The 23,807-nt window shown below is 41.3% G+C and overlaps 1 protein-coding gene across 5 annotated transcripts in view; it reads left to right on the top strand.

Moving 5' to 3' along the window:
• col7a1 (collagen, type VII, alpha 1) overlaps positions 1-23,360 on the top strand; it is a 63,486-nt gene extending 40,126 nt beyond the window's left edge. For 3 of the 5 annotated variants that reach the window (XM_036002283.1, XM_036002282.1, XM_036002284.1), the window contains exons 81-119: positions 248-283; positions 370-414; positions 520-552; positions 688-750; positions 882-917; positions 1,412-1,492; positions 1,674-1,742; positions 5,154-5,189; positions 5,378-5,437; positions 5,526-5,570; positions 5,653-5,688; positions 7,020-7,055; positions 7,141-7,200; positions 7,317-7,442; positions 7,532-7,603; positions 7,846-7,881; positions 7,973-8,032; positions 8,145-8,189; positions 10,809-10,844; positions 10,986-11,021; positions 11,297-11,353; positions 11,462-11,533; positions 11,891-11,962; positions 12,091-12,126; positions 12,231-12,311; positions 13,716-13,769; positions 14,122-14,175; positions 14,282-14,344; positions 14,426-14,488; positions 14,598-14,714; positions 16,886-16,963; positions 17,486-17,539; positions 17,778-17,826; positions 18,034-18,042; positions 19,510-19,593; positions 19,965-20,090; positions 22,167-22,316; positions 22,781-22,963; positions 23,080-23,360. In XM_036002283.1, the coding sequence (XP_035858176.1) occupies positions 248-283; positions 370-414; positions 520-552; positions 688-750; positions 882-917; positions 1,412-1,492; positions 1,674-1,742; positions 5,154-5,189; positions 5,378-5,437; positions 5,526-5,570; positions 5,653-5,688; positions 7,020-7,055; positions 7,141-7,200; positions 7,317-7,442; positions 7,532-7,603; positions 7,846-7,881; positions 7,973-8,032; positions 8,145-8,189; positions 10,809-10,844; positions 10,986-11,021; positions 11,297-11,353; positions 11,462-11,533; positions 11,891-11,962; positions 12,091-12,126; positions 12,231-12,311; positions 13,716-13,769; positions 14,122-14,175; positions 14,282-14,344; positions 14,426-14,488; positions 14,598-14,714; positions 16,886-16,963; positions 17,486-17,539; positions 17,778-17,826; positions 18,034-18,042; positions 19,510-19,593; positions 19,965-20,090; positions 22,167-22,316; positions 22,781-22,963; positions 23,080-23,108 (2,478 nt within the window). In that variant the 3' untranslated portion in view covers positions 23,109-23,360. The remainder of the gene's footprint in view (positions 1-247; positions 284-369; positions 415-519; positions 553-687; positions 751-881; positions 918-1,411; positions 1,493-1,673; positions 1,743-5,153; positions 5,190-5,377; positions 5,438-5,525; positions 5,571-5,652; positions 5,689-7,019; positions 7,056-7,140; positions 7,201-7,316; positions 7,443-7,531; positions 7,604-7,845; positions 7,882-7,972; positions 8,033-8,144; positions 8,190-10,808; positions 10,845-10,985; positions 11,022-11,296; positions 11,354-11,461; positions 11,534-11,890; positions 11,963-12,090; positions 12,127-12,230; positions 12,312-13,715; positions 13,770-14,121; positions 14,176-14,281; positions 14,345-14,425; positions 14,489-14,597; positions 14,715-16,885; positions 16,964-17,485; positions 17,540-17,777; positions 17,827-18,033; positions 18,043-19,509; positions 19,594-19,964; positions 20,091-22,166; positions 22,317-22,780; positions 22,964-23,079) is intronic. The other 2 variants (XM_036002285.1, XM_036002286.1) reach the window with 2 other exon arrangements.
• The last annotated feature ends 447 nt before the right edge of the window (positions 23,361-23,807 follow it).

Here is a 23,807-nt window from a genome sequence, read left to right as displayed (position 1 = left end):
AGATGAGAAGGTCAATACCACTCTCACATCTGTTGGTTAGGTATGAAGCCAGCAGCCAGTTAGCTTAGCTTAGCATAAAGACTGGAAGCAGTTAGCCTGGCTCTGTCCAAAGGTAACACAGAATTTGCCTACCAGCACCTCTAGAGCCTACTAATCAACACGTTCAATCTGGTTTGTTTGTTTTGTGTGTGTGTGGGGGGGTATTTTATGATTAATATACTGTATGTGACTTATATTTTGCTTCTAGGGAAACCCAGGAGAGACTGGCATGAGGGGACCAACTGTAAGTATCACACACTTGACGAAGCATGCGTCCACATTCACAGACTCATAGCAACAGCAGTTTACATGTTGTGTGTTTTCAATTAGGGTCCCATGGGTCCCAACGGGCTTCCAGGTCCACCAGGTGTGAAAGTGAGTTAACTACATATCGGTGTGCTACCGTTACGACATGTATTCTGAAATTCTTTTGTTTGTTGCTTTCTGGCCAAAGTCCTAAAAGGTTTGTGTCTGTCACAGGGTAATCAAGGAGAGCCAGGTGTTGGCGTCCAGGTAAAACCACTCCACTGGTATTTTACATCTTTTAGACAATAGGTTCAATTGCCCTAGTGCCTTATCACTTTACAATCTAGACAGTGAAGTTGTAGAATTAAATCTGCAGTGTGAGTTAATTTCTCCTGTCTGCAGGGTCCTCCGGGTGCCCAAGGGAGCACAGGTCTGCCAGGACCACCAGGTCCCCCCGGAGCTGTAGTAAGTGTCCTTCACCACTTCTCTTCAGGAAAAAAAGCTGCTTTCATGTTTTCTCATGAAATTCATCTAAAATCTCATGGTGTGTGTCATATTGTGTTCCTTCTTACCACTGTATTTATTTCTCCCTGCAGGGTCCACAGGGCCCTCCAGGACTATCAGGCCAGGTGGTGAGTATGCAATCCTGATCTGACTGCTACTGTTGCTGCACTGTGGAGCACAGTGAGGAAGTGTACAATTGAAGAATGAATGAATTAATTTCAATTATAACTGAAATGGGAAGGTAATTAAATGTGTACCAAGCTTTTGTTGACAAATGGCAGCTTCAGAACATTTTATTGTACCTTCAGCTGAAAAACCAGCAAACCTCTCAGCATGTCATGTTCACTGACTGTGTGACCAACTCTTTTACAACCATTTTCTTGGTTTCATTGTCGTTGAAAACAGTTGGCTGTTTGTGCAATAATATCTGACTACTATAAAATAAATATATTAAAATATAGTGTAAATAAGTGTAAAAGTGGTCCATATCAATTGATCATTTGTGGGGTTCAAGGTGAATTGGACACTGGATTGAAAACAGATCTTTTTAGATGATTTGTAAACGTGACTGCACATGCTTGTGGTTACACACGTATTAAACGTTGAATATTCTGCTCCTCAGGGTGAAGCAGGTAAACCAGGGGTCCCTGGAAGAGATGGTGTGCCTGGCAAAGATGGAATACCTGGATTATCAGGAAAGCAGGTGTGTATTGTGTGTGTGTGTGTGTGTGTGTGTGTGTGTGTCAGTGTTTGTGTGTGTGTGTGTGTCAGTGTTTGTTTTCATGTATTGATTGTTTGTGTTGACTGTGTATGTAGTGTTTAGCGTGCACTGTGCTGTTTTATCAGGTCCCCCTCGTTGTTGTTATTTGTAATTTGTTCCTTAGGGCATTGCTGGACCTCCAGGCCAGGCCGGCTTAAAGGGGGAGCAGGGAGACAGCGGCCCCCCAGGGAAGGTGAGAACATGCTGTGTCTAGGGAGAAGCCTCTGGCTAAGAGGACAGTCAATGAAATTGGTTTTGTGGTTGATTTTTTGGATATGATCCCAGCTACAGAATGATTTGCTCCCTGAAGTGAGTGATAAAAGTGATACAAAAAATCATTTCTGTAGAGCTATTATTAGCTTCCTACTGTGAGAGTTTTCTTCCTTCAGGGCCTTGGTTGGGCTGCTGTTTGTCCACCGAAGGCTGTCTGTAACCCAAATGGTGCTCCAGAGACATTCCCCTGCAATGTGTACACTTCTTAATGTTGTCCAGGAGTCCCACTGTTAGTTGGTTATATGCTGCTGTTCGCTGTCTCTATGAACTGATATTGTAACTCTGATATTCTGAGTAGGCTGAAACAGTGTGACCCAGGAGGCTGAAGGGAGAGGAACATGACCAACTCTCCAAACAGCTCACAAACAGAAAACATCAGAATATAGTCATTTATTGTTGATGAGGGAATCCATCAGTAACCTGTAGTTAAATCCAGTAAAGTCAGTACAATGGGCAAGGCAGAAATGCTCTGTGTTTAAGGGTCATTGAATCCAAAAAGTTTGTTCTGCATAGTAACGTCAAACACACTGACATCGTGCTATGATGGAGTTACACCAGATGGTCCGAAATATAAAGCGTCATCATGCGGTTTGAGTAGCCTTTTAATCATTATACTGTATTTCAGTGTTCATGTTGTTCCCCATCTTCATTGTCATTGCCATACAGACCTAACAAAAGTAGGCTACTGCTGCCATTTTTGGTGGTTATTTTTAATTTAGGAAAGGGTCTATGTCATCCTTACTTAGGAAATCCTTTAAGTTAGGACGGTTCTATTAATTGTTATCCTAAGATAAAATGGGATTTTTTCCCCCCTAAATGCAGTTAGGAAACATGTTTCTGTAATTCCAAAAATCCAAAATGTCATACTAAACTGAAATAAGGAGGATGGCGTTTTACAGGTTTGCAAATTTCTGTAATAGGGCCTGTGCTCTTATTTCTGTTTCTTTTTTTTGCCTCTACATATGCAATCAATAGGGTTGGCTATATACCCTTTAACCTAGGAAATGTTTAGGTGTGGTGTATGCATTTAGTCTGTCCTAGTGAAAACATGTCCAAAGCACTCCAGCTGCTATTTGGGCTGTTGAAAGTGAGAACAGATCTGATGTTCATTCATTTCTCTCAATATACTGTATATGCTAGCCAGAATCAGGAGACACGCATAACTTTTACAAAGTGTATTAAATAACTAGTGTAAACATTCTTTGCCATTTGGTGGGTATTTTGAGCTGGGATTAGGCAGTACTACAAGAGCTCCATCCTCCTGTGCAAGCTGTCTTGGTAGGATTTCTCTGTTATACGACTTTATTGATTGACATTCAAAGAGCAAATCTTCTGGCATTTGCTCATCTAGTAATATGAGTTTTCACGTCAACATCTGTCTGCAGGTGGCACAAGCTGGTCTGGGATTGACTTGTATCAGTTCATATTGTATGTATCTTGTAGTAGGTGACCTGAACTTCTACATTACAGTAAATCTCGCCTCTGCTCAACCGTGATTCGTCAGCGCCACTTGGCCTTCACATGGAAACTGCCTTACCATTGACACTGAAATATTATTGCCTGCCAGTTGTCTGTATTTGAATGACTGCAGACATCTGTTAATAGGGATTGGCTCAGCATGACAAAGTATGTGCCAATTCTGCTGATGAGGATCTCAATTAAGCCAAATTTCAGCTCAGTGACTGAAAATGACAGAGAAGGTCACATACATTCATAACTTTCATTCTGCAGGGCTCATCACATCACATACAGTCAAAATCATCTCTGTTCTTTTGATTAGACATGGCTTAATATAGTTTTTTTTTTTAAATTTACAATATCAATATCATTACACTGCAGATATAACACCAATCAAACACATTTAATGCAAACTATTAATAACCTATGAGTGCACCTACCCTTATCCTGTAAAACGATATGCACTGTACTTTAATTTGCTGTTGCTGTGGTGCACATTCCCCCTTGTCTGAGCCAGGAGCAATCAAACTTTTTAGCCTGGAGCGCAGCTTTTTGAAATGCAAAACATGAGTCTATCAGGTTTGCTGCCAGATTTCATAATGACCACATTTACTAGCTAGTTAACTGAAAACTGCAATGTTTTCTAAGCATTTTGATAGGAATTCAGTGGTTTGCTTGTACAGATGTGGAACGGGTGTTTAGCTGTTCAGTTAAGCATCCAAAACACATGTTTATTCAACCACGGAAAGGGGCTGATCATCCACAACAACAAAAACTATTTTAACTATTATAAAGACCTATTTTCTATGTTGTCAGCTTTACTTTGTGGTCGTCTGAAAAGAGGTTCTCACACTTCTTTATTGATTCCAGTAGTGTTTGTTGCTCTTTACTTCCACACAATGTTTACTTGTAAAACTTAGTTTACTTAAACAGTTTACTTAAACATGACAAGTTTACTTGTCATGTTCCTTTGCATGATGCCTCTATGGGCTGTATCAAATGTATGGCAGCAGCCAGGCAGCTGTTCTTAAGCACACATGCTACATGCTAGAGTAGCTAGAGTGGCTTTAAAAGCATTTATATTATATTAGTCTTTTGTCTGAAGTTCTATCATATTGTAACTTTCATCAGAGAGAGGGGTATGACATGTAACAAGGTTCCCCAGCTGGAATTGAACCAGGGATGTTGCGATCACAACATATTGTATGTGTCTCAACCACTAGGCAACAGTTTAAAGTCCTCATTGCCAGGGACTGATCACTAGTGTTGTCTTTTGCTCCAGACACTGTTTACATGCAGAACAGTGCCCGGAGGAAAAGACACAAAGATGGAGCTTGCTTGTCAGGTACTCTGTATTCACTGCCATTCCTGCTGCTTCTACTCTTGACATGAATGAGTGTCTCGAACAGCTCCCTCACTGCTGACTGCTTCAGGTTCAGCACCTTGGACAGAGCCATTGTAACACTGTCAGGGAGTTCACTCGTTTGATGAATAACCAGGCAACACTTAACCCATCTGCTCAGCAGCTCTGTACACACACACACACACACACACACACACACACACACAAACACACACACACACACACACACACACACACACACACACACACACACACATTGCATATTCCAGCTCCACAGCGACAATATCAGCATATCTTTCCTTGATTTGTCAAGACTCTAGCAAGTTTTTAGTCATTGCCAAAGACATTAAGGCTCTTAATCCTCCAGAGCTGGAAAGGCTAATGGTTGGGCTAATATGATACTTGAATACCAAGGCTTTTAAGTATACATTTACGTCTTTTCATGAACAACCCATACTATGCTGCACAGGTAATTACTATTATTTTCTCCATTATTCTGCACTCTTACAGGCTGTGGCTGGACCCCCTGGACCGAAAGGAGAGAGGGTAAGTCACTTTGAAAGGCATTATAGCTACATTGACTTGCATAACTTTTCCCCATTGAATGTAAGTGGGTTACATATTCAATAAATGCAGCTTAGTCCAGAAATGGAAGACTAAAAAATATATTTGAGGATGCAGAACAGAGTAGCTGAATGCAGCTTACATCACTTTTCTGGTTATGATTGATGTAGGGTCTTAATGGTCAAACGCTGCCAGGCATGGCTGGAGAGAGAGGTCTACCTGGAGAAAAGGTGAGTCTGACAAAGCATTAGCACTGAAGGCTAGTTAGCCAGTGCCACGAGACACATTAACACGTATCGTATAACTGATGTCTTTCAGGGTAACAGGGGAGACAAAGGTGCTGTTGGCAACAAAGGAGAGCGAGTGAGTACCATCATGCTGCAGAGCAACACATTCTTCAAGTTAACACAACATATTCACATCCTGTTATCTGTCGTCATACTAGGGAGTGGATGGTGAACCAGGGGAGCCTGGAGAGGATGTAAGTAATCAGCTTCCACTGCCACTGTTTGTTTTCTGGAGTATTTTTTTAAAACAGACTCTCAGGTGTTATATTACTGAATGTGTTTTGTTTTTTTGTGTACCTTGTGTATCTTCACATTGTTCCCAAAGGTCTAACACTATCATCTAACACTATCGTCAGTGAAGGTTTAATGCCAACATTACACTACCATTAATACTGTGTAATTTAATTTAATCAGAATGTGACAAGCTGTCTACTAATCAACAGATGGCTTATATTTGTACTATAACTTTTAACTGTGTGTAAAGAGTTAGCTTCTCGATTATATCTATTTTGAATTGAAGTATTCAGGAGAACTATAATTAATCAGTTATTGAGCCAATGTGTTCTTTTATTCAAGGACCTGGTTTTATTTACTTTTTCATGATCTCAATGAAACACTAAATAAAGTGCTGTACTCTTGACACATTTTTATTTATTTAGTGGTATTTTAGAAGGCAAACATATTGCCCACAATTTTTATAAAATGTTACAGAAATGGTTTTACAAAAACATTTACATACACAGACAAGAACACAACAGGTCCTGTACAAAAGATAATCAGATTAGATAATAATGAGAGTACAAAGCTGCTCCACATACTTATTGACGTCACACCTCAGGTAGTTATTATAGCTAAGGGTTAAGGTAATAGCCAGGGGGATATTTCTTTTTAACAGTTTTAATTGAACATCCTTGATAAATATTTTGTAAGCTCAATATGCTGTTAGAGCCATAAAAAAGGGGTTGCTTGTTTTTACTGTATTGACGTGAGTAACTGCTCAACAACATCCAGCGCCGAATTTTATATTTAAATCATCAAGTGCAGCATATTGATATTTAGCATTCTAGCAAGCATTCTGCTTGGAGGGCCTGTGCACTAATCCGCTTATTACTCATCCTAGTTGTTTTTTAGTGGCGTGACACACATTTTAAACTAGTATTCTTTTTCTGAACTCTTTTTCTCTTTTAAAGTCAGTCCAATTATTTAATTTTAACCTCAGATCAATCTCCTCTGATGCTCAAGGGTTTGATTATTTGTCGTCCTTGAGGTTAACACGACATATTTAGTGTAATGACAGCCAAGCCGTACTCACCAATACTGATGGAACGTGTCTTCACCTGCATAATACTGAATGTCAAACAGATATTTGGGGGGCAGACTTTTATAACACAATTTAAACAAACTAAAAAAAAGTTTATAATAAATGTTTCTGTTTTCTTTCCAATTATGTATTATTGGTATGGATATTAAAAAAATCTCCATTAGTTATTCTTATTTTCACACCCCATATTTGTTTTTCACACAGGGGGCACAGGGATCTGCTGGGCCAAAAGGAGATAAGGTATGCTATGTTTGTTTTATTTTTAAATTTGCCTTAAAAATCAAACCCAGTACATGTGACAGTTATGACAAAACGTGTGTTGCAGGGAGAGAAGGGCATAGGACTGGCAGGTCCTCCTGGTCGGGTTGGGCCTCAAGGTTTAAAGGTGAGTAACAGCATGTGGTGAAGCATAGGATGATCTATGTTTTTACCTCTCTGATCAGTTAGTGTGATTTATCAGATCTGCCACAGGTCAAAACCTAACTCTTGACTTCATTTCAGGGAGATCCAGGCCTTCCTGGTCCAGCTGGTCCCCCGGGGCTGCAGGGGAAGTCGGGTGATGCTGGGCAATCTGGCCTGAGAGGAGAAACTGGACAACTAGGACCTCCTGGACCACCTGGGGAGAGGGTTGGTGGAGCCGCTGATTACACAATACTGTATGCTTTCTGTGTTGATTATATGTGGTTGATTTTTAACTATTGACGTCTCATTTTCAGGGTCTCCAAGGCTTTGCTGGCCGTGCAGGAAATGTCGGACCCCCTGGTCCTTCTGGACCTCCTGGACAGCCAGTGAGTTTAGATCCTGTTTTTATTACACTGTGATTTATTAGCTAGCTTCATCTAAAAGTATGCCATATTTAGGCTTAATTTTGACCCTGCTGGACTTCTGGGTTGTTTTTGGGTGATTTCTTATGGATGGTGTCCTAAGTTGTGAAAAATCAAGTTTAAAAAAAGAAAAGGTCTGACAGAGAAAGTGAAACGGACAAAAACAGATGAGTGATGATTTATATGATCAATGCTTTGTTTTCTAGGGCTCTCCTGGTACTAATGGTGCCAAAGGGGACAAGGTGATTATCCAAGCCAACACATATTTCTGTCTACTTGCTTAGATGTTAATGGATTTCTTTTGAAGGGTGTACATATTACTTCTGTTGCCAGGGGGAAGTTGGCGTCGGAGTCCCCGGTCCCAGAGGAGAGAGAGGAGATTCAGGGCCGAGAGTAAGACATTGTTACACCAGAGTATCATTGAAGATGTGATCTAATATGAATCTGTCTCTGCATCATGGAAACTAGGGTATTTGAGTGCCTTTTTCTGTCTGTCATGTCTTAGGGAGAGGAGGGCCGTGCTGGCTTGGATGGGGAGAGAGGGGCAACGGTAAAAGTGTTTCCTTTTTTATCCATCACTCAGGAACATAACGTACACCAACAAAGCCACTGAAGTCTATTTCAGTGTTGTATTTTTCTGAAGAAACAACTCTGCACATCCAAAAATTCTTCTGTGCAGGTGCATTGGAAAAAACCATCAACTTGGCACAAAGGAACAAAACCCGCACTCTGCTCTTGCTATAGCATCACCGTTTTTTACAAACAACTAACGTTTCGGTTCCTCCTTAAGAGTATTTTGAGAGTAATAATACTCTTGATGAAGGTCCGGATGGACGGAAACGTTAGTTGTTTGTAAATAAACGGTGATGCTATAGCAAGAGCAGAGTACGGGATTTGTTCCTTTGTGCCAAGTGTTGTATTTTCCAAAATGCCTAATTCGCCAGGAGGCTGTCTGTATGCAAGCATAAAGGGAAAAACACATGAATAAACCTTTATTTTTATAATGGAAGAGCTGTTCTTCATAGGACACAATGTATTATATTGTAAAGTTATATTGTATCATTTTTCAATAGGCCTTGTCCTTCCCTATAGACCCTTTGCAAACACATGACCACGTGACGGCGCCATGACGGACGGCGGAAGCACAGGCTAAACAGTAGTAGACGAGCGGAAAGTTTCATAGTTTCAATCAGTTTGAAATACATAACACCAATTACACTGTATTTATGGCTTCTTCTATTGAACAACAAGTTGTCGTGCCGTTATCGGTCGAGGTAGGGCATCTGGTAGGTGCTCACAAAGAGCAGTATTTGGAGAAGTTGGAGATAGCAGGATTGGATACCGACCCTTAATTCTTTCTCCCTCCGTTTTCATGGACCTCATTAAATCACCGAGTCTGCCCGACTTCAGTCCACACAATCTGTACCACTATATGGTAAACTGGGTATCCCCATATACTGGTGCTGATCTCAAAGCTTTTAAAAGTCTGGATACTTACCAGTTCTTCTGGCTGGGTTACAGGTACGCGATGCTACGCTAACGGCGGGGGGCGGTACCTCATAATGGCAAAGATAAGACATCAATCTAGGGTTTATTTTGTATTAACATCTATTCTTTACTTAAGTAAAGATTTATTTATTTATTTATTTTTTTTTAGAGGACATGGTCGGTCGTGGCTACCCACATACCGTCGTTCACTGGGTGTGCCAATGCAATTTCCTAATGGATGCCTGAACACATCCCAACTCTGGGAAGTGCAGTCATTAAAGGAGAATTCCGGTCAATTTCAACACGTAGCTCTGTTGTTTGGAAATTTGGAGTGCTGGAAGTAGCAAAAAAAAACGAAAACAATCGGTGCTGCCTACACCATGTTATCCTCCTGCTAGCGTTAGCACCCAACAGGCTTAAATAGGGCAAGTTTTAAACGTGTTTTAAGCCTCTAAACATGCTTGAAATGTCATTACAAGTGCCTACCCATGTGCAATGATTCCTTCCGAGGGAACACAGCGAATCTGACTGCAGTAGATGTGACAGAAAGGCATAAAAGTTGTGTTAATCCAGCCAGTGCACATACCTCTGTTTATTTCCTGTTTTCCGGTCAAGTCCACACTAGTCGATTGTCGAACTCATACAATCCAATATTCCAGTAAAATTTGCTTGCTGTGGGTGCTAACGCTAGCAGGGGGATAACTCGGTGTAGGCAGCACCGATTGTTTTAGTTTTTCTTGCTACGGACAGCACTCCAAATTTCCAAACAATAGAGCTACGTGTTGAAATCGACCGGAATTCTCCTTTAATTATCTATCATACGTTAATCCATGCAGTAAATCACGGAGTGTATATGATCAGTAGTAACCACACATAATTGTAACATCTAGCCATCTTCTTATCTGTAATTATATTCTATTTTCTATTCTATTGACCGGTGGTATTACGACGCGATGGGCAGCAGCTAGCTGCAGCTAGCTCGTCAGCTAGCCGGGGTAGGAGCTCCGCAGACCCACAATTAACTCGTTTTTTTTGGCCTTTTTGAAGCTAGTTTCCGTGCCATGTCATCTTTAATTTAACCAGTATTTTTTGTATGTGTGTTAAGTTAAATGATCAAGGGAACGGCTTTCTTTTTTGGATATGTAGCTAGGTCAGTGAATAACCGATGTTAGCTAGTTATGTGGGTCATCATTGGGTTGGTCCTGTTAGCCGGAACAGCTGGTTAGCACGGCAGCTAGCTGGTTGAGGATAATTTTATTTATCACTCATTTAAAACAGAAAGGCAATACATACACATGCTTGTGTTGGTGAGGATTACTCTGCAGATTGTGAATGTGAGAACACAAACACAAATGAAAACGTACGCGTTTAGCTTGCCGTCCGTCTACAGCATAGCTCTTCCGTCGTCCGTCATGGCGTTCATAATTCGTGCGAATGGAGCGTGACGTCACGTGCAAAGGGTCTGTAGTGTTGCAGTGCACATTATTTTAAAGCAAGATCAACCTGTGCTGACCATTTAATTAAACTGTACACCCTGAGGAGCCATGACATCATTGTGATTTCAGTTTTAATGTTTGACCAAGGAAAACATTGCCTACAGTTAGAAAACATGCATGGTGGTTTTTCTGTGTCGAGCCGTATATAATGGGAGTGTGTGTTTGTATGTTTGTGTGTTCATCAGGGTACCCCAGGGATTCGTGGTAGTCGGGGAGAAAAGGTGAATACCACTAGTCCTTTTCCCATTTTCGTGTCATCATGCTAGCTGTGTCCCCCGAGCGTTCTACTCATGTCAAGCGGTGAATAAAATTGACACGCATGAATGAAATGTTTTGCTCTCAATCTTTTTTTTTTTTTCCAGGGAGACGTGGGGTTGCAAGGTGACAAAGGAGAGAAGGTGTGTGCATTTTAATAACTAATAAGCTCCACCACTGCTCGCTCTCTTTTTCTTTCTCTCTCGCTTGTGTATTTGTTTATTTTTGTAAGAGGAAGAAGACACATTGTGTCGGTTTTGAAGGAGCTCTTTTTTTCGTGAAAGAGCAGGAAGAATATCTGAATACACACAATGTAAATGAGCTGTAATACTATAAGTGACACCGCTTAAGAAAAGGTAACAGGATGTTTTGGCTTTGGGGAGAAGCCAGATGTTTACAGCTGTACTGTCCCTCACAGGGGGACACTGTGCTGGTGGGAGGACCTGCTGGAGAAAAGGGCAACAAAGGAGAAACAGTCAGTGAAAACCCCTGAATGGGTCCAAATGTTGATTATAGTAAAATGTGTTCTTACAGTTTATATTTGGTTTTGCTTGTTGTGGATGTCACTATTGTTTCATTTTAGGGTGACAGGGGACCCAAAGGTGTGCAGGGAGAAAAGGGGGTGAAGGGTCAAGAGGGCCCTGTAGGGGAGCAGGTATGTTAGTTTCTTGACAGAACATAATGTGATAGTTTTATGACTGCCACTGATGATCATTTTTATTTATTTATTTAATTGTTTTTTTTTCTGAGGAATTGACTAAAATACTTTTTGAAGGAAATTTCAGAAAATAGTGAAAAATGCCCTCCTGGTTTTCCAAAAATCCAAGGTGTCTTGAATCACTTTACTCACACATTAGATATGAATCACTTAACTGTAACGCAACCAGGAAAAGATGACATTTAAACAATATTCCTATATTGCAGTAACCAAAACCCAGGAGAAGTTGTCACTGTATTGGTATTACAAAGGATCAATATGCATATATCTGTGTATGTGTGTATTTGACATCAGGGTCTGAGGGGAGAGCCCGGAGAAAGAGGATCCACTGGGTTCCCGGGTGCCCGTGGCCCTGGTGGACAGAAGGTGAGATGAGCATGGATGATCATGTGATAACGTAAATCAGTGTCATAATTAATAGCAAAGCCAGACACAGTCAGTACACGTAATACTTTGACTGTGCTGATTACTGTAATTCTGTCGTCTCTCTGCAGGGAGAAGCCGGCCAACCTGGAGTACCTGGTGAATCGGTCTGTGATTTTAATTCCATCCAAATACAGATTTAACATTTCCTATGTGTAGTTTTCTCTCTTTGGTGGAGATAATGAGGCATGGTTTCTGTTTTCACTTCCAGGGTTTACCAGGTAAAGACGGGCTGCTGGGGCCGAGGGGGGAAAAGGGAGAACTTGGCATCGTCGGACTGAGAGGAATAAAGGTGTGTGTGTGTGTGTGTGTGTGTGTGTGTGTGTGTGTGTGTGTGTGTGTGTGTGTGTGTGTGTGTGTGTGTGTGTGTGTGTGTGTGTGTGTGTGTGTGTGTGTGACCTTGAAGCATCATTCAGGAGTCGCTGATCACAGTCACAACTTGATAATAGCATAACATTGATATGATTGCAGAGGATGAATACAAATTGTGTCATGTTATGTGCCAGAATATGTATTGGCCTGGATTACGAACTTCCTGGTGAAAGAAAGTCCAGGCAAAGAAATAGTCCAGCAGATAACTTTTGTTACCTTTTAGGCAGAGCCAGGCGAGCTGTTTCCAGTCTGAATGCTAAGCTAACTGACTGCTGGCAGTAGCTTTATATTGACTGCACAGACATGAGAGTGATATAGACCTTTTTCACGGCAGATATGTTGACATCTCATAGTATGGCTGCATTCCACTTAGGAGAGGCCCTGGTATTGTGCATGCTGACTCACTGAAAATAGTTTACTGGGACACTTGATGGAATTGAGCCATCGTTAAGGTTATCAATTTCAGCTGTGCTTGTCCTACTATGACAAGTCAAAATGTCTGCTGTGAAAAAGGTCCATTGATCTTCTAAACTAACTCTCTTTTCTGAAATGTCAAAATTTTCCTTCCAAGTTTGTTCTGTTTCCGTGGTGGAAAGTTCTGGAAGGCAGTCTTTCCAATATCATTAGCTGTCCGGTTTTGTGAACACTTACATTTAAGAAGAGGTGTGACATACAGTAGTGATGCAGCTTTAGTAGGATACATTTATAAACAAGAATGATAGAGTGTACAGTGAGGACCAGCCTACGTATTCATATAGTAAAATGAATGGTACAATAAAGTAGAATGTGCAGCATGGAAGTACAGGCCATCTCCATAGTTAGGTACGATGGTACGATATGTTGTTTGACCATTTTGTATCTTTAGTTTCTAAATGATATGCGTGTACAATGCTCAGTCACTCTGTAATTTAGTCTACAAAGAAAAACTGGGTTAAAAACTTTCTGTCCGTCTATCCAGGTTCACTGTGTGCATTTAAAGAGATGATACCAGTGTGCTATCAAATGCACATGTAGGTTTAGCAAGTTGGACCAGACAACATCGGCCACTCTGAGGCCTCTGCAGCTGTAATAACATGTCTCTTAACCATACACTGTATAAAGGTCTCAACACCCATTATCAGGAGACGATAGCACCCAATTCTGCATCATATCCGTCGCTGTTTGCAACTTGCAAGACAAACTGGGTCATGGTTACTGTGTGTGTAAGTGCTGGAGTACTGTCTGTGTCTATGGATGGGCTCTCTGTCCCACTGGTTCAGAGCATGTGTCTCTTTCACCAGCCTCTTCATGTGCCTCTGTCAGTGATGAACTTATGTGTTTCCAGGGTGACCGAGGACCCAAGGGGGCTTGTGGAGGCGATGGACCTAAAGGAGAGAAGGTGGGATTGAGGCAGACAGAGAAAATGTGATTTGGTAGGAGGAAGAGGAGAAGAAATGAGCATGAATGAAGAAATTGTACAGTGATAATTTACACCCCAATGGGATTTTGACACTGTGGGTTTTTATTCTGTCCAAATAATGAACAAAGAAACGGAAAACAGAGAAACGGAAACCACAGAAACGGCAAAATAGCTGGTTGTGTGTGAAGCTAGATACTGTATATCTTTTTGTTCTGATAATACTTTAAACTTAAATACATTAAATGAGTCAGACATGTATGAGTCATGTACCGTGTGGTAAGAACTTGAGTACTTAAGTACTTTAAGTAATTGAATGAGTGTTTGCTTTCAGGGAGATGCTGGTATTCATGGACGATCAGGCCTACCAGGAAGAAAAGGCGAACAGGTATGAGTAATATCTGAGGAAGAAAAATGGGCTCTATGTGGTGTATTTTATGCCTCTGTGTGCTTAAGAATGGGCGTCTACATGCATGCTCTGTGTGCGTTTCCAGGGGGAAATCGGACCTTCTGGGGCCCCAGGGACCCCCGGGAAAGAGGGACTAGTCGGTCCCAAGGTATGCACTGTAGAACTTGTTCTTAACTAACTCTAAATGTGTTCAAATATGAAGTGTAACCACTTGTTTTGGTCTGTGCAGGGTGACCGTGGTTTTGACGGGCTTGCAGGACCCAAAGGAGCTCAGGGAGAGAAAGGTGAAAGGGTGAGTTTCTAACTTCGGCAGTACAGTGTGTGCATACATGCTGTACTTAATCACCATTTTATGTATGTACTCAGAAGACAGTAACTAACTGTCCCTGTGCTTCATGTAGGGTACGCCTGGCGTACCTGGTCCTCCTGGTCCCAGAGGAGCGGATGGGGTCCAGGGCCTGACTGGCCCTCAGGGACCAGCTGGTGCGAAAGGCCCGGAGGGCCTCCAAGGACAAAAGGTGTCTATCCTTACTTTGGCTTGATAGTAGCTCATTCTACACTTTTGTCACATGTATGGGGGCAGAGATCTTTTAAAAGATATGAACTAGAATATGAAGTATTGTATTGTATTGTATTGTATTGTTTTTTTAAATGACAGAGTCTTGTGGGTTTAGCGCAGAGCGCGACTTCAGATCTGTTTCTGGTTAAACAGAAAGGTCTCAAAGAGGTTTTAAAGGTCTATCTCCGAAGGGATCCTTTTCATCATGTTGTCAGACACTCAGAATATTAATCTGAGTCTGTCAGTGACAAAACGAGCACTTTTGTGAAGTTAAATACAAGCTGGACAATTGCCCTATTAACTTACATTGTAGCTTGTTTCACTGCTGCCGACTGCAGCGATCTTGCTTAATACTGGACCAATGTCAAAGATAGTTGTTCCCATCACTTCAGACACAAAAACATGGGAAACCGGTAGTTAGCCTGTAACTATGTGAGTGCACAAATAGCAGGAAAACGGTAATTAGCCTGTAACTATGTGAGTGCACAAATAGCAGCAGTCAGAGGTGAGTGGCAACAAAGATACATCTTTTGTTTTAGACAAGAATATCATGCAAGACTTCTATAAAAAGAAAAGTATTTTTGTATTTCTGCGTAGTTTGTTCTTGTCTTTCTTCTTCACCTGACTGCTAGTTTCGTGTGATTGCTGTGTATTGCTTCATGATGATTGACAGTTTGATGGGCCCTGCGTTTGACTGGCTCGTCTGCTGCATCATCTAGTAAATAAAGTAAGCTGGTGACAGGAGAGCAGGGCCATATGGATTCTCTTTGATGGGTGCACCTTTTGTTTCAAACTGACACTCCCTAGAGTTTACCAAAACCAGTATTTTTTTAAATTTTCTTTTTCATTTATTATTTTTTTGGCTTGTATTGCCTTTATTGATACGACAGATTAAGACAGGAAAGTGGGAGAGAGATTGGGAATGACATGCAGCAAAGGGCCGCAGGTCAGAAGTGAACCTGCGGCCGCTAAGACAAGGACAGAGCCTCCGTACATGGGGCGCACACTCAACCAGGTGAGCTAACCAGGCGCCCCCAAAACCAGTATTTTTACTTTGAAGGACAGCTCAGCCTCTGATCTGCTAATAGGATGGAAAAGCAATCAACACTGTAAAACTTATAATAACACGATATACCGATACAGAACTGCGTTATGACAGTATGACATATTTTTGTATTACAGTTGTATTCTCTGTAGCTGTGATGTCCGCATAATTGTTAAATCACTTTTAGATACTGTGTGTGTGTGTGTGTGTGTGTGTGTGTGTGTGTGTGTGTGTGTAGATTGAAGCAGCATAAGTACAGTAAATACAGTAGCAACTTATTTAGAGGAAAGATGCTAGCGCAACATAAGCACTTCCCCAAAGACAAAGCTAGAAGCACAATGTTGTCTAAAATATACATTAACCTTATGCTGCAGCCAGTGGTGGAAGATATATTGCACCTACCACACAGTACTACATTAAATTTACTGACTTTCAACCACTGGAAGTAGCGCCTCCCCAGTTTTCTTATCTTTCAAATGTGCTTAAACACTGTGAAATTTCAAAGAAACACCCTACGATGCCACAGCGTGAGATCTGCCTTCTCTCAGTAACAGTTACCTGTGCTGAGCCTAAAGCACTGCAGCTTCATCAGCGATGCTGACTTATGTAATGAACTGTTTTTATCAGCTCGTAAACATAATATGACCAACACTGATAGTAGTGGATACATTTAATCAAACACGGATCTAACATAAAATGGAAATACAACCCTGCTTGTGCCGAACATACATGTATGAATTTGTTTCTCACACTTCTCTGCTGCCTGCCTTTCCTTCAATCTTCTCGGTGTGTGTGTGTGTGTGTGTGTGTGTGTGTGTGTGTGTGTGTGTGTGTGTGTGTGTGTGTGTGTGTGTGTTGAAACAGCATAAGTACAGTAAATACAGTAGCAACTTATTTGGAGAAAAGATGCCAGTGCAACATAAACACTTTCTTTGTTTTTACTGAAACTATGCAGCCAATTCACATCTGTCCAGAGATTATGTATATAGAGGCAGTGGGACATTTAAAAAGATTTTTTTTATAATGATTAATACTACATCTGACTACTGCAGGCATGTTGTAATGTTGTTTTGCTTGTGTGTCAGGGAGAGAGAGGCCCAATCGGTCCCACCATGGTTGGTCCACGCGGTATTCCAGGGATCCCGGGGGAACGAGGAGAAGCGGTTAGTGTCATACTTGTCTCTGTGTTATTTTCTTGCCAAACTGTTTGACTAGGTCAGGAAATCCTTGAGACCCTTATCAAAAACATCACCATCACACAGCACTGAATCACCTGTTGAACTTCAGTATTACACATGCCACGGTGTGCCAGATGCATAAAATGTTTCAGGGCGACTGAATTCCCTTGTTCAAGTGAGCTCCTCAGCGCCAGACTTCATCACTTTGACAGTTAAATTTGTATGGACCAAAAACTGGTTATTTGAACATGACAACCACATATTATTAAAGCTTTTCCCAGCTTTACTTAATTTTGGTTCCTCAAAAGGATCGCGTACACAGGACGTCATGACTGAGAAACAAAATATACTATATTTCTTTATACATCTGTATAAGTCACAATTGCTTATTTTAACCTCTCCCTTGACTTTGCATTTGTTTGCTGCACCTGCTCTCAGCCTAATGAATTAATGTGCTGCAAGCCTCTCTGTGGGTCGTGTGTGTCCTCATACTTGTCCATGTTGCAGGGAGAGTTGGGCCCAGATGGAGCAAAGGGAGACAGAGGAGAGCCAGGCATGACGGTCAGTGCTTGAGCCTTACCGCGGGGCTCAATCTGAAGACGCTGACACAAAACAGCACACACATACACACACATACACACACACACACACACACACACACACACACACACACACACACACACACACACACACACACACACACACACACACACACACACACTTACAAAGAGTTGATATTAGGGTTGTGTTTGTAAGTTGTTGTTTTTTGCTCTGTTCCCCCTCTTTATTTTGAATTCAGGAGTATGAGGTCAGAGAGTATGTTCGCTCAGAGATGAGTCAGCACTGTGGTGAGTCTTTCATGCAGCCTGCATTGCTTTATAACAGTTGAACTTCAGATGGTAATCACAGCATATGCGTCACAGCTCAGCTAAACTCTATGAAAGTATGATAGAAAAGAAGCTGCGGAGAACTACAACCGTGCCATGACTCTTTAAGCTGACCTTTTTTATCCTCTGTCTTTCTGCTTCCTTCCTGTCCATCTGTCTGATCCTCAGCGTGTGGAGGTGAGTGAACCATTCGACTGCAGCAGAAGAGGGTGGACAGAAGGGCTGTGATTTAGCATGAGTCACAGCAGTATATTATACCACATATACTGCTGCAATCTTTAGTGAAAGCAGTCAGTCACATATATTGTATATTTATTATAATGCTTTAGGGCATTTGCCCACATAAAGCATTTGTGTGTGGTTTAAATAATCATTTCACCTCAAACAGGATACAGTTTTATTACCTGTTTGGTTGCATTTGTTGGAAGAAAGTAACAAGGTGGTGTAAAATACACTATCTTTTTTGACATTCCTAATTCACTTTTCTTTTAGTCTGAAGTGCCTTTATACATAGTTTTTAAATTAAATTCATCTTTATGTTAAACGCCTTTGAGTAGACAAAATGCTCTGACCAAGGCAATGGTCTTTGATTATGTTGTAATTATATAAACATGCTAGACTTAACAAACATACTTTCTCCAATCAGTGAGAAGAGATAGCATTAAATATTTAAATCTAAATTCAAAATCAAATGATTAACTTTCCCAAAGTTTGAACTAATGGGTTTGTTGTGAGGCAGCAGTTAAAGGGTCATTTTGGTATTTTTCAACGTAGACCCTATATTGAACTCCTCTCTCCCAACTCACCGGCAAGTCACCTCGCAAGATTTCAGAACGAGACTTGACTATCTTTTAGTAATGTAGTCAGACACTTACAATAACAATCTGAGCCTGTCAGTGGCAAAAACACACACTTTTAGTGGACGTACATTGACGGTGCGCATTTTCCCTATAGGGTTACATTGCAGCCTGGTTTGCCGCTGCCAGTTACAGCGTTCGCGCTTAATACTGGGCCAATTTCAAAGATATTTTGTTCAAATTAGTCATTTATACACAAATGTATGGGAAATAGGGTCCAGGTTGAAACATACTGAAATGACCCCTTAAAAAATATGCAGTGTTACTGAGAAATAGATTGAGTCCAAAACAAACATTTCACTCCTGCTTAATGTATTTATTATTACCTAAGAAATAGGTATGTGTTTCATAATGAACAAATCAGTAATGGTTCGAGTCTGCAGTGTTGAGTTGAATCCGCACTTTGACTTTGACTCAAGTCAAAAAATGTTTGACTAGAGTGCGACACAAGCAGCGACTTGAGTCCTTAAAGGATTACAGCCAGTCTTTGGAAGATTGCCTCATGTTCGACCAGTCTTGCAAAAACTATGTAAATCCTTTTAGCTGGTGTGTATGCTGAACGGTGGAATGATTTTTGTGGTGCTTTGGGGTTGTTGTTGGCTCATGTGTCTGAAGGTTTTACTACCAGAATGTTCGGCCCTTCCTTTTTTTTTCATCATGTTACCTTTCTGGCCCTCCTTTTCTCCCTCCTGTAACACTTACCCGGTCCCTCTCGCTCCCTGAATCCTGTCTCTGCCTCCTCGGTGTGTCCCTGATCGCTCCTCCCTGTCCTATCTGGCTCTCTCAGGTTCAGGCCCAATTAATCGGTCCCAGCCCCCGGTCAGGGCTCGGCCTTCACCAGATCAACAACTGGTCCTGAAGGGGGAGGAGGGTGAGTGTGTCAGTCCAACGCTCTGACTGTCGGCCTTGATCTGTGTGTCTGTCTGCGTGTCCGTCCCTAACAAAAAAAAAGGTTTTACTTGGTGGATCTGCGTCTGGAGACCTCTGAACACTGAGTGGTTTTCTCATCAAGAAAACCGAGGACTCCATTTATGTTTAAGTTCCACATAATGTATTCTATATCTCGCATAGCATATCCAGACAAATACAAATATTAGTGTATATGCTCTATTTCTGTACCTGTATTTAGAGGCTTCTTGAGTTGAGTTAATATGGTTGACAGCCTTCCCTCTATCTGAAACGTGGAGGTTGTCAGGCGGAGGTGAAGGATCTCTGACCTGTGTGACGTTGCATTTCTCTCAGGCCGTGAGCTGCGTGTGGTGGTGAACACCAACGACCCGGACTACGAGCATGTGTACTCCATCGAGACCTACGACGACCCCTTGGATGAGCTGCTCTACTTCACTCCCTCTGCCAACCAGAGCGATGGTACTGTGTTTCATACTGTTTCCAATTCTATCATGTAGTGAAATAGGAGTTTCCGACACACTGAGCATCACCCAAACCAACCTGGTCTCGCGTGTAATTTGTGAAATGAGCACATTGTCTGAAAAACCTGCATGTGTATGCTTGAAAGTTAAAAAAGTTTTCCCAAAATAAAAGACATTAGGTACCTTGTGATGTTTTTCTGACAAGCAGTTCTAAAGAAGCATACTGGCATCTAATGGCCTAACAAAGGGGTTAAATGTTTTTCCTTCTTAATAAATTTTTTTAAAGCTGATTCTTCGATTTGAAATCAACATTGTTTATATGTTTGCTTGCTTGTTGCCCGTGTGCACGCTTACATAGGGCCCTATGAAATCCGTTTTATTTTTTTTCAAATTCCGTTTTTTCTGATTCATTTTTAGCCCTTTCGGATTTTTCGGATTTGCTTGTTTTCTTTTCACTTCTAAGCAGTACTGACCTTTAAAAACTCAGTGACACAAACTCACAATTCAGCTTTTTTATTTAAACTGTTAATATATTCAGCAAAGCACATTAAAAATTACCTAAATAAAAGGTAATTGGATGCTCACCTATAACAATGTTGAGCCCACTGCGATCTCGGTTGTCAGAGGTTTCGTCGACAACAACAAAGATTTTCTTTCCACGGATCTCTTGCAGCACTTTTTGCATGTGCTGGTCAAAGACCCGCGGCAGGTGGGTCTGCCTGAGGCTGCTGGTGTTTTCTGGGAGTGCGCCTCCCTGCTTGCAATGTTCAACAAGAAACGGACATATCCTCTTCATTTTCTCAAGTGGTATGTCAGCTTCAGCACACATTGCAACAAAATCTTCCACAAACTCACATCTTGCATCTATTGATTTTGTCGTTGCCTCATTGGTAACCTGGAGGAATTTGCCCGCTGTGGATTTAGCTTTGTTCTTGAGATGAACTTTTTATTTCAAATGGTCGTTACATGTGTCTTTGCGGGTCCAGTATTTTGACAAAACTTACAAAACAGTTGTTGTCCAGATTCATAGTAGTCGCTGGGGTATTGTTCAGCCCGGTATTTAGCAGTCAGTTGAGAGTTTCTTAATTTTTTCGCCACCGTTGACTTTGACATTGAGCTTCGACATTTTTTTTCCCCACGCAACAAACTCAGTGTGAACGTGAGGACGTATGGTTACTAGGCAACATGTTTAACAATGCCATTTGGCCATGGTTTAGGTAGAGACCTTTCTACGCTTGTTGTTTTAAACTGAAAAATGAGAAGGAAGTAAACAAAAATTGTTTATTTAATATGTCAACAAAATATATGCAAATTCCGTGCGATTCTGCATGTATAAGAGAATTGTGATTCCGTCCGTGTTTTCCGCATCACGGAAATCATAGGGCCCTAGTAACTTACATGCATGTGTGTCCCTGCAAACGTACAGGAGACACAGACATTAAATAACTGCTCCATCAATAGAACACTGGTCAAAAACTCAACAAGGTACCTTTTTAATCAAACATTAACAACACAGTGGAAGTTTGGGTTTTGTAGTTTTGAGAGGCAGAAGGGTATGTACTGTACATCTGACCTTAAGCAACCGTTGTTCAACTCCCAACCGATTAGAATGTATTATGATCCCAATAGACAAATATACAAGAACCAGTTTGTCAAATACTGGGAATCCCCTTTAACTAAATTATAATGACCCCAACATTAACTAAATACGTTCACATACTTCAAACTTATGTTTCATGTGATAAACAGAAGATGGCGTGCTAAATTTGTGATGGCGTGAAAAATTTGTGTTCATCTCCCATAATTCACTTTATTCAATCAGCACATAAACAAATTTGTGCTGGAGGAGCGTTCCTCATTATATGTTTGTGCATTTCGCTTTGTGCTAATTTCATGACGTTACGAGACCGCATTGGCCTTGTATATTTTCTCACACAAGCCTGCTGCAAGCACACACTATCCTGAGTCTGTGAACTTTCACATTAATGTATTTCTTTCTCTTTCTTTTTCTATTTATACTGTGTGTGTGTGTGTGTGTGTGTGTGTGTGTGTGTGTGTGTGTGTGTGTTGACAGGTGAGGTTGTCAAGGATGAAACTGACAAAACAGTCAAAGTTGATCCAAACAAATCATCCACTGCTGACGTTAAGACAACAGCTAAAGTTACACTTCTGAAAGCAGTCAAGCCCAGATCAGTCAGGTCCAAGAGGAGAGTCAAAGGGGAAGGTAAACCAGCTCGTGTGCTGTTCTGTTTTTGGGATTTACAGTATTAAGCGTTAATTCCGTCATCCTGCCTGCCTGGTGTCTGGCCCTCTCTGCATGTCTCAGGCTGCATTGGCTGTTTGACTGTTGACTTACACATTCTAATTTCCCCACTGGGGATTAATAAAAGTATACATTTTTATTTTTTATTATTATTAAAGCCATAAATGAATCCAGTACAATAAAATACAAAAACAAAGAATAATATATCTGTATGTATTGGAATAAACAGGTTGCTTGAGTCATTCAGTGGTCATGAATGCTGGTTTTGGGTCCCCTTGCTGCTCTGCCTCTGCTCCTTTCTGCCTGGTCTGCCCTTTTTCTCATTGTGTGCGCCTATTTGTGTCTCTGCATGCACACGCTTAACGTGTGTGTTGTGTGTGTTGTGTGTGTGTGTGTGTGTGTGTGTGTGTGTGTGTGTTGTGCAGCTCCAGCAGACTTGTGCTTGCTGCCCATGGAGGAGGGGAGCTGTGGACGATACACTATGCGCTGGTACTTTAACAGTCAGGTTCAGGCCTGCAGGCCCTTTATCTACAGCGGCTGTGAAGGAAACGACAATCGCTTCCTCCACCTGGAGGAGTGTGAGGACCTCTGCCTTGGGGAGGCCGAAGGTACACTGATTGAGATATATATATATATATATATATACACACACACACACACACACACACACAAGGGTATGTCAGGTATTGAATGTATGCGGACTAATGACTCATCTGTTGTGCAGGTCCTCGTCCCTTGAAGACAGCGCGATGATTGAGGCCAAATCCTCCTCAGCCACTGGAATGTTAGCCTTTATATAGATTTTATAGATCATTTTTTTTGTCAAATGTCAATGATCAAGATTTGTTTTTGTTTATTTATTGTTTCTTTAAACCCAACCAAACTTTAGCCCAGGTTGAGAGGGGATACAAGAGTGCCTCATTGCTTTATGTTCTCCAAACCATGCAAAACAAAATAGTTAATTATAGTATAGTTTTTTTAGGTTAAAAAATACTTTTCTTTTGGTGCACTAGTACAGTGGTTCCCAACCTGGGGTCCGGGGACCCCTAAGGGGGGCGGCAAAGATCACAGGGGGGGCGCAAGTCTTAATCTGGTTTGAGGTTGAGGTAAAAAAAAAATATTTGCACATGTTAAACAAATTATGATAATACACTAGAACAGGGGTGGCCAACCAGTTAGGTATAAAGAGCCACAAAAAAAAACGCACCATAGCAAAAAGCCACACAACACATGCACGTCCACACTACAACAGCAACAGTGTCTTCCAGATCTGATGACAGTCATAATACATAGCAGTTTTCATAGTTTTTTTTTCTCACTTAGATTGACTCAGTGGGAAACCTGACAGTCTTTGTTATCCACAGTCCTTTTCAGGTCTTGCTTGAACTCGGTTGTGGCCACTCGAAGCAACTCTCTCACTCATTTGTCACTAAAGGGGCTTTCAAACAATCA

The sequence above is a fragment of the Sander lucioperca genome, chromosome 6 (genome assembly GCF_008315115.2).
Source record: "Sander lucioperca isolate FBNREF2018 chromosome 6, SLUC_FBN_1.2, whole genome shotgun sequence".
Taxonomy (NCBI): domain Eukaryota; kingdom Metazoa; phylum Chordata; class Actinopteri; order Perciformes; family Percidae; genus Sander; species Sander lucioperca.
This window is presented reverse-complemented; position numbering and strand designations above follow the sequence as displayed.